Raw genomic sequence first — 12,535 nt, forward strand, 5'->3', positions numbered from 1 at the left:
TTCTTACTAGCCTAGCGCCCACCGCTTCGCTCGCTAAGACTGTATAACCTGCAGAGATTTTTTGTTTTTATTCAATGGAATTTTTATGTTGTTCACAAATTGCAGCACCTTCTAAGCCTTTCATGCTAATTAAGGCCATATAAGCATGGTCCTTCAAAAGGTACTTCCAACACGGAAGCGGTTCTGGTAGCTGGAGTCCGAAGCTTTTGTTAATCATGCCTTTTGAGTTCTCGTGGAGATATTTCTGCAGCAACTTTCATCCCGCAACAAATATTTCTTTATACCTAACCGAGAAATGAAATACTAATTTTCATCGATTTGTCTTTAAAATTTTTTAATGTAATGAAATATTTTCTTAAAAAGTTTAATCCGCTATTGCACTCCCTTAGGTGTTGAATTTCCATATACATTGAAACACACAATTTTTTTTTAAATTTCAGACTGAGAAGTCAAATACCAATTGTCATATATGTAGCCTTCAAAATCTTCTTTAGTAATTATTTATTTTCAAAAAAAGTTTCATCCACTATTTTACTCTCTTAGTATCTGAATTTCCAAAAATTCTGAAACATGTATATTTTATTTTCTGACTGCGAAACCAAATTCCAGTTTTCGTAGTTGTACCTTCAATATTCCCTTAATAGCGACATACATTCAAAAACCTTTCATCCCTTATTTCACCGCCTTAGGAGTAGAATGTCCAACAATCCCTTCTTACGCGATGCCTACAATATAGGGTCAACTCTTCTCCAAATTTCAAGTTTCTTTCCCATGGGGTTGGGGCCAGGCGCCTATGGGTCAGTGAATCAGTCTGATCCAAAAACAGTGAAACACGTAATTTTTCACCTCTAAACGAGGAGTCAAACAAAAGTTTTCTGTGCTTTTCTACTGAAATATTTTCATAAAACGTTTCACCACCTATTTCGACCCCAGAGGGGTTGAAACAGTGACATGTGTATGTTTTATTTCTAACAGAGAAGAGTAATACAAATTTTCATAGATTTAGCTCCAAAATTCCTGCACAATGAAATATTTCCATAACAACTTTCATCCCCAAAGGGGTTGAATTTCCATATACAGTGAAACACACATTTTTTAATTTGTAACTGAGAAGCTAAATTTAATTTTTCATAGATTTAGTTTTAAAAATACTTTCATAATAAAATATTTTCACAAGAAATCTCATCCGCTATTTCACGCCCTTAGGATTCAGCTTCCAAAATCATCAAGCATGTATATTTTTATTTGCAACCGGGAAGTTGAATACCAGTGTTCATAGAAGTAGCTTTAAAAATATTTTAGTAGTTCTTTAATGACGATATAGTTTCAAAAACAACTTCCAGCTCCGATTTCATCCCCATAGGTTTAATTTCTTTATTGCTAACCAATTAACCAAATACCAATTTTCGGAGGTCTAGCTTCAAAACTCCCTTAATAGGGGCATTTTTCAAAAGAACCTCTCACCTCCTTTTTCACTCCCTAAGGGTTGAAATTTCGAAAAACCCCTTCTTAAATGGCGCCAGCACTGTAAGGTGCAAGCGTCAAAATCTCAAGTTTCTGTCCTTAGTAGTTTGGCCTGGGCTATGATGAACTAGTCCGTCAGGACATAGCCTTTTTTGTATAGAGATTTCATCACTTACTCTCTCTCTCTCTCTCTCTCTCTCTCTCTCTCTCACACACACACACACACACACACACAAACACACACACACACACACACACACATGCGGATACACACAACGATTCCAACGAAATAAACGAGTTTCATACACAGCACTACTCAAACAATGCTGGATACTTCTTCACAAGATGCGATTGAGCGTCACATATACTATACGGTTATTATAATCTGAGAGATCGGCTTACGTCAGACATGCTTCACACAACATTACATGAAGTTGTTGCTACAGGTGCATCAGAGACGTAAATATAACAAGTTTTCGCAGTTTTTAGTGGTGTAGTGCAGTGCTTAGTGCATAAACCTATCGCGTAGAAAGTCCTAGTTTCGAATTTCGCCAAATGCAGCGAATTTGTTTAAATTTCTAAATCTAAATAAGTCTTTTATTATTATATTTATTCAAGCAATTGGTTTACATTGACAGTGGCTTAACATATAAACGAGACTGGTAGTGGGCTAAATAAAGTTCTACACAATAACTGCAGGTGTCCGGATACTTTTGAAGAGGAAGTGTGAAGATGGAAAGAGCCAGTCGGTGGGCACACCACCACATAAAGATAAATCATAATTCCATGAAACAAATTAGAGAGTGAAGAAGAGCGGCCATCAAACTATTATAGACATATACAGGGCGATTCAAAAAGAATACCACAACTTTAAAAATGTGTATTTAATGAAAGAAACATAATATAACCTTCTGTTATACATCATTACAAAGAGTATTTAAAAAGGTTTTTTTTCACTCAAAAACAAGTTCAGAGATGTTCAATATGGCCCCCTCCAGACACTCGAGCAATATCAACCCGATACTCCAACTCGTTCCACACTCTCTGTAGCATATCAGGCGTAACAGTTTGTATAGCTGCTGTTATTTCTGGTTTCAAATCATCAATGGTGGCTGGGAGAGGTGGCCGAAACACCATATCCTTAACATAACCCCATAAGAAAAAATCGCAGGGGGTAAGATCAGGGCGTCTTGGAGGCCAGTGATGAAGTGCTCTGTCACGGGCTGCCTGGCGGCCGATCCATCGCCTCGGGTAGTTGACGTTCAGGTAGTTACGGACAGATAAGTGCCAATGTGGTGGCGCTCCATCCTGCTGAAATATGAATTGTTGTGCTTCTTGTTCGAGCTGAGGGAACAGCCAATTCCTGGGCTGCGAACAAATGCTTGCTGGATGCGTGCTACATTTTCATCACTCGTTCTCGGCCGTCCAGAACTTTTCCCTTTGCACAAACACCCATTCTCTGTAAACTGTTTATACCAACGTTTAATACACCACCTATCAGGAGGTTTAACACCATACTTCGTTCGAAATGCACGCTGAACAACTGTCGTCGATTCACTTCTGCCGTACTCAATAACACAAAAAGCTTTCTGTTGAGCGGTCGCCATCTTAGCATCAACTGACGCTGACGCCTAGTCAACAGCGCCTCAAGCGAACAAATGTACAACTAAATGAAACTTTATAGCTCCTTTAATTCGCGGACAGATAGTGCTTAGCTCTGCCTTTTGTCGTTGCAGAGTTTTAACTTCCTAAAGTTGTGGTATTCTTTTTGAATCACCCTGTATATCATTAGCCATTATTTTTGGAAACTTTATTTAGAATAATAGTCTCAACGCATCTCAGTTGCATCTTGAGGCCCCAACACATAGAACTTCTGGAGTATTCCACTCACATGCGTACATTCGTACACGTGTACACGTGGTTGCTGTTACACGTGCGAAGGGGAGATGACACGCGCCCAGCCGATCGCGTCCTTGAGTTCATCAGCGTCAGTGAGATGACATCGGTCATTTGAAGCTCTTTTTTGGGGAATACAACCCCAATTAAATAGTACTTCTCTACGATTTCCTTCCGATTTTAGATGCCCTCCTTCTTGAGTTTCGCTCCCATTGCTGCTGATTTAACATTCAGTTTCTTACCCTTCCCTAAACCACAGAATGGGCGCTTATGACTGTAACAGTTTTGCTCCCTAAAACGATAACAACAAACTGTTTGAAAGAGTTCTAGCGAGTCCATTGTCTCCTGTGCTTCTTGTATTATGTAGACATACGGCAGGAATACTCCGAGCGTTCGAAGTATTGGGGCATGAAGAAGACACAACTGAGGCGTTGAAATAACTACACCAAATAAAATTCCCAAAAATAAGGGCTGATGGTACATATTTCTACAGTACCTAAAGAGAATGCTGTGGCACTCCTGGTGTGACGTGACACTGAGTGGGTCAGGCTTGGCAAAATGCTGCACTGACAGAATCAAGGCGCACGCCCTGTAATCCTTCTAAACAGTTTTACGGTATCTATTTGGTAAAAAAATTGAATTTCTACGTTACTTGTAACTTTATATGACAGCTTCATGGTGAAGTGCCCACCATTTCGTTAATGGACATAGTTACAGTCATATTTCACATATAAGTAACAAATTCGTAAACATTGCAACGAAAAATAGGGGTCACTATGAATCTACGTTTAGTGCATGTTAGACCACTTTTCTTAAAATTTGGTATAGGATCAACATCTGCCTCCAGTCTCGAGAAAATGGATTTTATGTACCAGGTTCACTGCCGACTGCATGCACCTGGGAATGAAATATACGTGACATACCTCATGTCTAGTAAATCAATCGAGATATAGAAATGGGATTTTGGCTAGTGATAGCAAGCAAAGAGAAGAGTATCTTACCAAGTGGTTAACATACAGAACTTTATCTACGGCTACATAGCGGAAGTCCGTAGAAGTGTTGGAACACGTGAGGCAATACTGACCCTATGACTTATCTTAGAAGATAGATTAAGGAAAGGCAAACCTCTGTTTCTAGCATTTGTAGATTTAGAAAAGGCTTTTGACAATGTTGATTGGAATACTCTCTTTAAAATTCTGAAGGGAGCGAAAGGCTATTTACAATTTGTACTGAAACCAGGTGGCAGTTATAAAAGTCGAGGAGCATGAAAGGGATGCAGTGGTTGGGAAGGGAGTGAGACAGGGTTGTAGCCTCTCCCAGATGTTATTCAATCTGCATATTAAGCAAGCAGCAAAGGAAACAAAAGAAAAATTCGGAGTAGGAATTAAAATCCATGGACAAGAAATAAAAACTTTGAGGTTCGCCGATGACATTGTAATTCTGTCAAAGAGAGCAAATGACCTGGAAGAGCAGTTGAACGGAATGGACAGTGTCTTGAAAGGAGGATATAAGATAAAGATCAACAAAAGCAAAACGAAGATAATGGAATGTAGTCGAATTAAGTCGGGTGATGCTGAGGGAATTAGGTTAGCAAATGAGACGCCTAAAGTAGTAAATGAGTTTTGCTATTTGGGAAGCAAAATAACTGATGATGGTCACAGTAGAGAGGATATAAAATGTAGACTGGCAATGGCAAGGAAAGCGTTTCTGATGAAGAGGAATTTGTTAGCATCGAGTATAGATTTAAGTGTCAGGAAGTCGTTTCTGAAAGTATTTGTATGGAACGTAGCCATGTATGGAAGTGAAACATGGACGATAAATAGTTTAGACAAGAAAAGAATAGAAGCTTTCGAAGTGTGGTGCCACAGAAGAATGCTGAAGATTAGATGGGTAGATCACGTAACTAATGAGGAGGTATTGAATAGGATTGGGAAAATGAGGAGTTTGTGGCACAACTTGACTAGAAGAGGGGATCGGTTGGTAGACATGTTCTGAGGAGGCATCAAGGGATCACCAATTTAGTATTGGAGGGCAGCGTGGATGGTAAAAATCGTATACGGGCACCAAGAGATGAATACACTAAGCAGATTCAGAAGGATGTAGGTTGCAATAGTTACTTGGAGATGAGGAAGCTTGCACAGGATAGAGTAGCATGGAGGGCTGCATCAGACCAGTCTCTGGACTGAAGACCACAACAACAACAACAACAACAACAACAACAGTAACAACAACATAGTTGAAGCTACAGATTTTATTTTATTTTATTTTATTATTTCAAACGAGTACTCTTGTTTCAAGAGTCATCGACAGCTAGTGAAAACAGAATTTGCTCATATGAAAAACACGAAATTTCTTCTCTATGTTACTGTAAACCGATACAATGAAACTTAGCAGAGGAGTTTCTTTCTACACATTAGTTATCTATAACCATTAACGAAATGATGAGTACTTCACGATGCACCTGCAGCGGATATGAAACTTCCTGGCATATTAAAACTCATTCTGGAAACATCCCCAAGGCTGTGGCTAAGCCATGTCTCCGCAATATCCTTTCTTTCAGGAGTGTTAGTTCTGCAAGGTTCGCAGGAGAGCTTCTGTAAAGTTTGGAAGGTAGGAGACGAGGTACTGGCAGAAGTAAAGCTGTGAGGACGGGGCGTGAGTCGTGCTCGGGTAGCTCAGTTGGTAGAGCACTTGCCGGCGAAAGGCAAAGGTCCCGAGTTCGAGTCTCGGTCCGGCACACAGTTTTAATCTGCCAGGAAGTTTCGTATCAGCGCATACTCCGCTGCAGAGTGAAAATCTCACTCTGACCTACACCAGGAGTTATGGTCTGGGGTGCAATTTCGTATGATAGTGGGGCCACAGTCGTCGTTATCCCGTGTACCTGGACTGCAAGCTTGTACATCAGTCTCGTGATTCGATCTGTTCATCAACAGCATTCGAGGGCGTGTTTTCCAACAGGATAACGCTCGTCCACATATAGCTGTTGTAACCCAATAATCTCTGCAGTGTGTCGATATGTAGCTTTGGCCTGCTAGTTCACCAGATCTGTGTTCAGCCGAGCTCATATGGGAGATTATTGGATAACAAGTCTAGCGTCACCCGCAAACAGCGTTGACTGCTCCTGTGTTGACCCAGCAAGTGCAACACGCGTGGAAGCCCATTCCACAGAGTGACATCTGAGACATGTAGAACACAATGTATGCATCTAACAGCATTTCACATTTGCAGTGGCTTATCTCGCGCTTATGTTAACCTGTGACACTGCAATGTTAATCACTTAAATATGCTACATAGAGAAATGTATTCCCAAAATTCCATTGTTGTTGTTGTGCGCTTCAGTCCAGAGACTGGTTTGATGCAGCCCTCCATGCTACTCTATCCTGTGCAAGCTTCTTCATCTCCCAGTACCTACTGCAACCTACATCCTTCTGAATCTGTTTAGTGTATTCATCTCTTGGTCTCCCTATACGATTTTTACCCTCCACGCTGCCTTGATGCCACAGAATATGTCCTACCAACCGATCCCTTCATCTAGTCAATTTGTGCCACAAACTCCTTTTTTCCCCAATCCTATTCAATACCTCCTCATTAGTTACGTGATCTACCCATCTAATCTTCAGCATTCTTCTGTAGCACCACATTTCGAAAGCTTCTATTCTCTTCTTGTCTAAACTATTTATCGTCCATGTTTCACTTCCATACTTGGCTACATTCCATACAAATACTTTCAGAAACGACTTCCTGACACTTAAATCTATACTCGATGTTAACAAATTTCTCTTCTTCAGAAACGCATTCCTTGCCATTGCCAGTCTACATTTTATATCCTCTCTACTGTGACCATCATCAGTTATTTTGCTCCCCAAATAGCAAAACTCATTTACTACTTTAAGCGTCTCATTTCCTAATCTAACTCCGTCAGCATCACCCGACTTAATTCGACTACATTCCATTATCCTCGTTTTGCTTTTCTTGATGTTCATCTTATATCCTCCTTTCAAGACACTGTCCATACCGTTCAGCTGCTCTTCCAAGTCCTTTGCTGTCTCTGACAGAATTACAATGTCATCGGCGAACCACAAAGTTTTTATTTCTTCTCCATGGGTTTTAATTCCTACTCCGAATTTTTCTGTACAAATTGTAAATAGCCTTTCGCTACCTTTATTGTACCCCTACCACCTTCAGAATTTGAAAGAGAGTATTCCAGTCAATATTGTCAAATGCTTTCTCTAAGTCTACAAATGCTAGATACGTAAGTTTGCCTTTCCTTAATCTATTTTCTAAGATAAGTCATAGGGTCAGTACTGCCTCACGTGTTCCAACATTTCTACGGAATCCAAACTCATCTAATACGATCTTCATTTATACAGATGGCTCTAAGACCAATGACAGTGTCGGCTGTTCTTTTATTGTCGGGGCACACAGTTTCAAATACCGGCTCGATGGCCATTGTTCTGTCTTCACAGCTGAGCTATTTGCCTTCTACCAGGCTGTTGATTACATCCGCCGCCACCGACATTCTGCTTATGTCATCTGCTCCGATTCCCTGAGCGCCATCCCGAGCCTCAGTGATCCGTATCCGGGTCACCCTTTCGTGTACCGGATTCAACGCTCTCTTCAGCAGCTGGTGGACGACGGTTCTCCGGTTACCTTTATGTCGGTTCCTGGCCATGTCGGTATCCCTGGGAACGAAAGTGCAGATGCCGCAGCCAAGGCTGCGGTATTCCAGCCTCGGACAGCTTCTTGTTGTGTGCCTTCATCTGATTTTAGCAGGGTCATTTGTAAGCGCATTTTGTCGCTGTGGCATGCCGATTGGGCTACACTTACTGAAAACAAGCTTCGGGCCTTGAAACCTCTTCCCATGGCTCGGACAGCCTCTTCACGCCCTTCTCGGCGGGAGGAAGTCGTTTTGGCCCGATTACGAATTGGACACTGCCGGTTCAGCCATCGCCATCTGCTGACGGCTGTGCCGGCGCCGTTCTGCCCATGTGGGCAATTGCTGACGGTCCGCCACATTTTAACGTCCTGTCCGAATTATAACACACTGCGCATTGATCTTGGCCTGCCATGTACTCTGGATGAAATTTTAGCGGATGACCCAGTAGCAGCTGCTCGCGTTCTTCGTTTTATCCACTTGACAAACCTAAGTACATTTGGTTATGCTGTTTTCTTTTAATCCCTCGCCTGTTAATGTGCCTTTTATAGTGTTGTCCTTTTTAGTTGCTGTTTTAACCTCGTGCCTCGTAGTGGATTCCTAACTCTGTCTGAGCGCTAATGACCACTGTAGTTGTGCGCCCTAAAACCAAAGAAAAAAAAAAACTTCCCCGAGGAAGGGCTTCTACCAGTTTTTCCATTCGTCTGTAAAGAATTCGTGTCAGTATTTTGCAGCCGTGGCTTATTAAACTGATAGTTCGGTAATTTTCACATCTGTCAACACCTGCTTTCTTTGGGATTGGGATTATTATATTCTTCTCGAAAAATTCCGTTAGTCTGCATTAATTATTTCTTGTTGCGATTTCTTCCGTCGGTGTAGTTAGTGGCTCCCCCCAGCCCGCACTCAGAAGACCTACAGTGTCACATGCCATGACGTACGCCCCGTGTCCTGTCTTTCTCGTGGGCTCTGGCCAACACCGACTCAAAGGAAGGCGTCGGCGCTTGTTGCTGACGTCACGTTAGCTAGGCACGGCGAACGCCAGGTCTGTTGCAGGCAGAAACGCCTGGGCGTGCTTATCACTATAGATCTCTTATTTATGGACAAAATGTTTGGCATTGTTTTGCATTCTGCAGTTTTATTTAGATGAAAGATTTTCTTACTATCGTAAAGCTACAAATGAAGATCATAGTTCTGCATTACTGAATCCTATCGAAACAAACGAAAGATCAATATGAGAAGACGCTTTGTCCCATTGCAAGCTTCGGAAATTTTACATTCAAGTAACTATATTTACTTGATCCATTTTGTTATCGAAACTTACCCCAACCCCCTTACAATGAACTCGTTTCTTTTATTTATTTGTTTATTTTCGTTTGACATCGTCACTGGAAATGTGAACTAATTTGCATGTGTAAATGTCCAACTGTTGCTAGTCATTAGATTACAGTCGTTTTCAACGAAAGGAATTCTAAACAGGAAACAAAATAGCTTCATACATCGAAAATACTACTGAGCTTAAACTTTTTTAAACATGCACATTAGAAAAGATAAATATTCCCTTCTTGCAACTGAAAGGAGAATCTTTATAAGATAAAAAATATATTTGATAAAACAAGTATCTCTCTTTTGCCTCTTCTTCTGTCCCCCACCCCCTCCCCCAACTTATACAGTAGCAAGATATTTCATTAACATTCAGTGCTCCTCACCCCATAGTCAACCAAGATACCTAAAGAAGAGCACCAATATGTTCACAGTTTCTTGTAAAAGCCACCCAGTACAGACGTAACTTCCTCAGACTTACAAATAAGGTAAAGAAGCACGAATTCTGTTGCTGCTGGATCATGAAGTTGTTTTTGTATGTCAGTCCTTAAAACAGGTGGAAATTTAAGTTCAGGAGTACACTATTTGTTAAGAAGTGTAATGAATTGCACAATTAATTGATTGCAGAAACCTCTCAGAACAATGTGTGTCGGTCAACTACCGCCAATAGTTTCACATTTTCCTGTGTCAGGGAGGGAGACACCACCATTATGAGTGTGCCTGCAACAGACCTGGCGTTCGCCGTGCCTAGCTGACGTGACGTCACGAACAACCGCCGAGGCCTTCCTTTGAGTCTGTGTTGCTCTGGGCCCACTCTGCGTGACGTCACACCGAGAAGGCCGCGGTATTCTCTTTAGGTGGTGGTGGTGAGGCCTGTCCACTTGTCGGCCGGGGACCGCCTGCTGCTGACAACACGGTTTGTCGCAGGCGGTGCGGCCGGAGACACAGGGCCGGAGAGTGCACGGGGGCGGAGCCGGCGGCTGGACAGCGTCCCGAGAGCCCCTGCGCCATCTGCCTGGAGGCGGCGGGGGCGGCCGGGGGCGGCCGCCGTGCAGTGCTGAGGTGCGGCCACGCCTTCCACCACAAGTGCGTGGGCCGCTGGTTCCGCGTGCAGCCCACGTGTCCTCTGTGCAGGCGCTACGCCGCTCTCTGGTAGAGAGTGCGGCCGGAACACAGCCTTAATCCGGCGACTGGTCGGACTAAATTCAAAAATACATACTGCAGTATAGAAAACTAGCCTGTCGAGTTAGCTGTCTGTTGCCTAGCCATAAGATACGACCAAACACTTCCAGTATGCAACAACAAGTTAGCATAATGAGGGCTATGCGTGAAGCGTTCAGTGAATTCGAAACTAAAATTCAATGTGCCAACTTGACAGAAAATCCTAGGATGTTCTGGTCTTACGTTAAATCGGTAAGTGGATCGAAACAGCATATCCAGACACTCTGAGATGATAATGGCATTGAAACAGAGGATGACACGCGTAAAGCTGAAATACTAAACACCTTTTTCCAAAGTTGTTTCATATCTACATCTACATCCATACTCCGCAAGCCACCTGACGGTGTGTGGCCGAGGGTACCTTGAGTACCTCTATCGGTTCTCCTTTTAATTCCAGTCTCGTATTGTTCGTGGAAAGGAGGATTGTCGGTATGCCTCTGTGTGGGCTCTAATCTCCCTGATCTTATCCTCATGGTCTCATCGCGAGATATACACAGGAGGAAGCAATATACTGCTTGACTCCTCGGTGAAGGTATATTCTCGAAACTTCAACAAAAGCCCGTACCGAGCTACTGAGCGTCTCTGTTGCAGAGTCTTCCACTGGAGTTTATCTATCATCTCCGTAACGCTTTCGCGATTACTAAATGATCCTGTAACGAAGCGCACTGCTCTCCGTTGGATCTTCTCTATCTCTTCTATCAACCCTATCTGGTACGGATCCCACACAGGTGAGCAGTATTCAAGCAGTGGACGAACAAGCGTACTGTATCCTACTTCCTTTGTTTTCGGATTGCATTTCCTTAGGATTCTTCTAATGAATCTCAGTCTGGCATCTGCTTTACCGACGATCAACTTTATATTATCATTCCATTTTAAACCACTCCTAATGCGTACTCCCAGATAATTTATGGAATTAACTGCTTCCAGTTGCTGACCTGCTAAATTGTAGCTAAATGATAAGGGATCAGAGCAAGACCGCACTGCAGTTCCTTCTCTAAATCCTCGCACGAACGAAAAAAATGGCTGACATCAAAATAAGTGTCCAAGGAATAGAAAAGCAACTGGAATCACTCAACAGAGGGAAGTCCACTAGACCTGACGGAATACCAATTCAATTCTACACAGAGTACGCGAAAGAACTTGGCCCCCTTCTAACAGCCGTGTACCACAAGTCTCTAGAGGAAAGGAAGGTTCCAAATGATTGGAAAAGAGCACAGGTAGTTTCAGTTTTCAAGGAGGGTCGTCGAGCAGATGCGCAAAACTATAGGCCTATATCTCTGACATCGATCTGTTGTAGAATTTTAGAACATGTTTTCTGCTCGCGTATCGTGTCATTTCTGGAAGCCCAGAATCTACTCTGTAGGAATCAACATGGATTCCGGAAACAGCGATCGTGTGAGACCCAACTCGCTTTGGTGGCCGAGCGGTTCTAGGCGCTCCAGTCTGGAACCGCGCGACCGCTACGGTCACAGGTGTGAATTCTGCCTCGGGCATGGATGTGTGTCATGTCCTTAGGTTAGTTAGGTTTAAGTAGTTCTAAGTTCTAGGGGACTGATGACCTTAGAAGTTTAGTCCCATAGTGCTCAGAGCCATTTGAACCATTGCAACCAACTCGCTTTATTTGTTCATGACACTCAGAATATATTAGATACAGGATCGCAGGTAGATACCATTTTCCTTGACTTCCGGAAGGCGTTCGATACAGTTCCGCACTGTCGCCTGATAAAGTAAGAGCCCACGGAATATCAGACCAGCTGTGTGGCTGGATTGAAGAGTTTTTAGCAAAGAGAACACGGCATGTTGTTCTCGATGGAGAGACGTCTACAGACGTTAAAGTAACCTCTGGCGTGCCACAGGGGAGTGTTATGGGACCATTGTTTTTCACAATATATATAAATGACCTAGTAGATACTGTCGGAAGTTCCATACGGCTTTTCGCGGATGATGCTGCAGTATACAGAGAAGTTGCAGCATTAGAAA

At 42.6% G+C, this 12,535-nt stretch overlaps 1 protein-coding gene across 1 annotated transcript in view; it reads left to right on the top strand.

The window, feature by feature from the left end:
• Window positions 1-10,490, top strand: part of LOC126428388 (uncharacterized) — a 35,670-nt gene extending 25,180 nt beyond the window's left edge. Inside the window, exon 3 of the mRNA XM_050090313.1 lies at window positions 10,262-10,490. Within this exon, the coding sequence (XP_049946270.1) occupies window positions 10,262-10,490 (229 nt within the window). The remainder of the gene's footprint in view (window positions 1-10,261) is intronic.
• Window positions 10,491-12,535: the final 2,045 nt, after the last annotated feature.

This window comes from Schistocerca serialis, chromosome 12 (assembly GCF_023864345.2).
Source record: "Schistocerca serialis cubense isolate TAMUIC-IGC-003099 chromosome 12, iqSchSeri2.2, whole genome shotgun sequence".
In the NCBI taxonomy this organism is placed as follows: Eukaryota; Metazoa; Arthropoda; class Insecta; order Orthoptera; family Acrididae; genus Schistocerca; species Schistocerca serialis.